Genomic DNA, 925 nt, shown 5'->3' with positions numbered 1-925 from the left:
CAGCAGCAGCTGTCTTCGTATCGATCGGCTGTTGGGGCTGCTGCTGCTGCTGCTGCTGCATCCCCCCGAGTGCATGCAATACAGGGAGCAGCAGCAGCAGCAGTGCTGCTGCTGCTGATGCGGGGGCTGGGCCTGGACCACTTAAGAGCTTTTGGGCTTCTCAGCAGCAACTGTTTGCTGTGTCTTTGTCCGCAGCAGCTGCTGCCGCTGCTGCAACAAATACCAGCGTGGGAAGCAGCAGCAAACAAGCCGGCGCGCGTGACGCTGCGCGCTCTGCTGCAGCTGCAGCTGCGGCAGCAGCAACAGGAGCAACAGCAGCAGCAACGGCAGCAGCAGCAGCAGCAATTGCTAGATGATGCCAACCCACTTCTCCGAATTGCTTGTCTCTGTGGCTGCTGCACCTTCCGCGTGCCGCGGCAGCTATTCCAGCAGCTGCGCAGCAGCAGCAGCAGCAGCAGCGGCAGCAGCAGCAGCGGCAGCAGCAATGGAAGCAGCAGCAACAATAGAAGCAGCGGCAGTAGCAGCAGCAGAAGCAGAAGCGACGGGTGCCAGAAAGAGATGGAAGCGCCTGCTGCAGCAGTTGGAGCCGGCGAGTATTCAAGAAAGAGCAGCAGGAGCAGCTGCCGCAGCTGCTCTCGCTGCAGCAGCAGCAGCAGCCAAGTCCACGGGCAGCGCAGCAGCGACAGCCCGTCTCAGGAGGTGGGGCGATGCAGCAGGTGCTGCTCACTGCAGCAGCAGCAGCAGCAAATTGGTGATGAGAGGAGCCACGCAGGTAGCTGGGCTGCTGCAGCAGCAGGAGCAACGGCTGCAGCAACAGCAGCACATGGGCACATCGCAGCAGCTGCTGCACTGTCTGTTGAAAGTCGTTTTGTTGAATGCCATTGCCCACATAGGGACGCCGTTTGCAGCAGCAGCAGAAGCTGCA

General features: G+C 61.2%; 1 protein-coding gene across 1 annotated transcript in view; it reads left to right on the top strand.

Annotated features, from left to right (window-relative positions):
- Positions 1 to 352: 352 nt before the first annotated feature.
- ETH_00036655 (uncharacterized protein) overlaps positions 353 to 925 on the top strand; it is a gene marked incomplete at both ends in the record, with an annotated part of 1,332 nt that continues 759 nt past the window's right edge. Inside the window, one exon of the mRNA XM_013375091.1 lies at positions 353 to 925. Coding sequence (XP_013230545.1) covers positions 353 to 925 — 573 coding nt within the window.

The sequence above is a fragment of the Eimeria tenella genome, genomic scaffold (genome assembly GCF_000499545.2).
Source record: "Eimeria tenella Houghton genomic scaffold, Eth_scaff2506, whole genome shotgun sequence".
Classification (NCBI taxonomy): domain Eukaryota; phylum Apicomplexa; class Conoidasida; order Eucoccidiorida; family Eimeriidae; genus Eimeria; species Eimeria tenella.
This window is presented reverse-complemented; position numbering and strand designations above follow the sequence as displayed.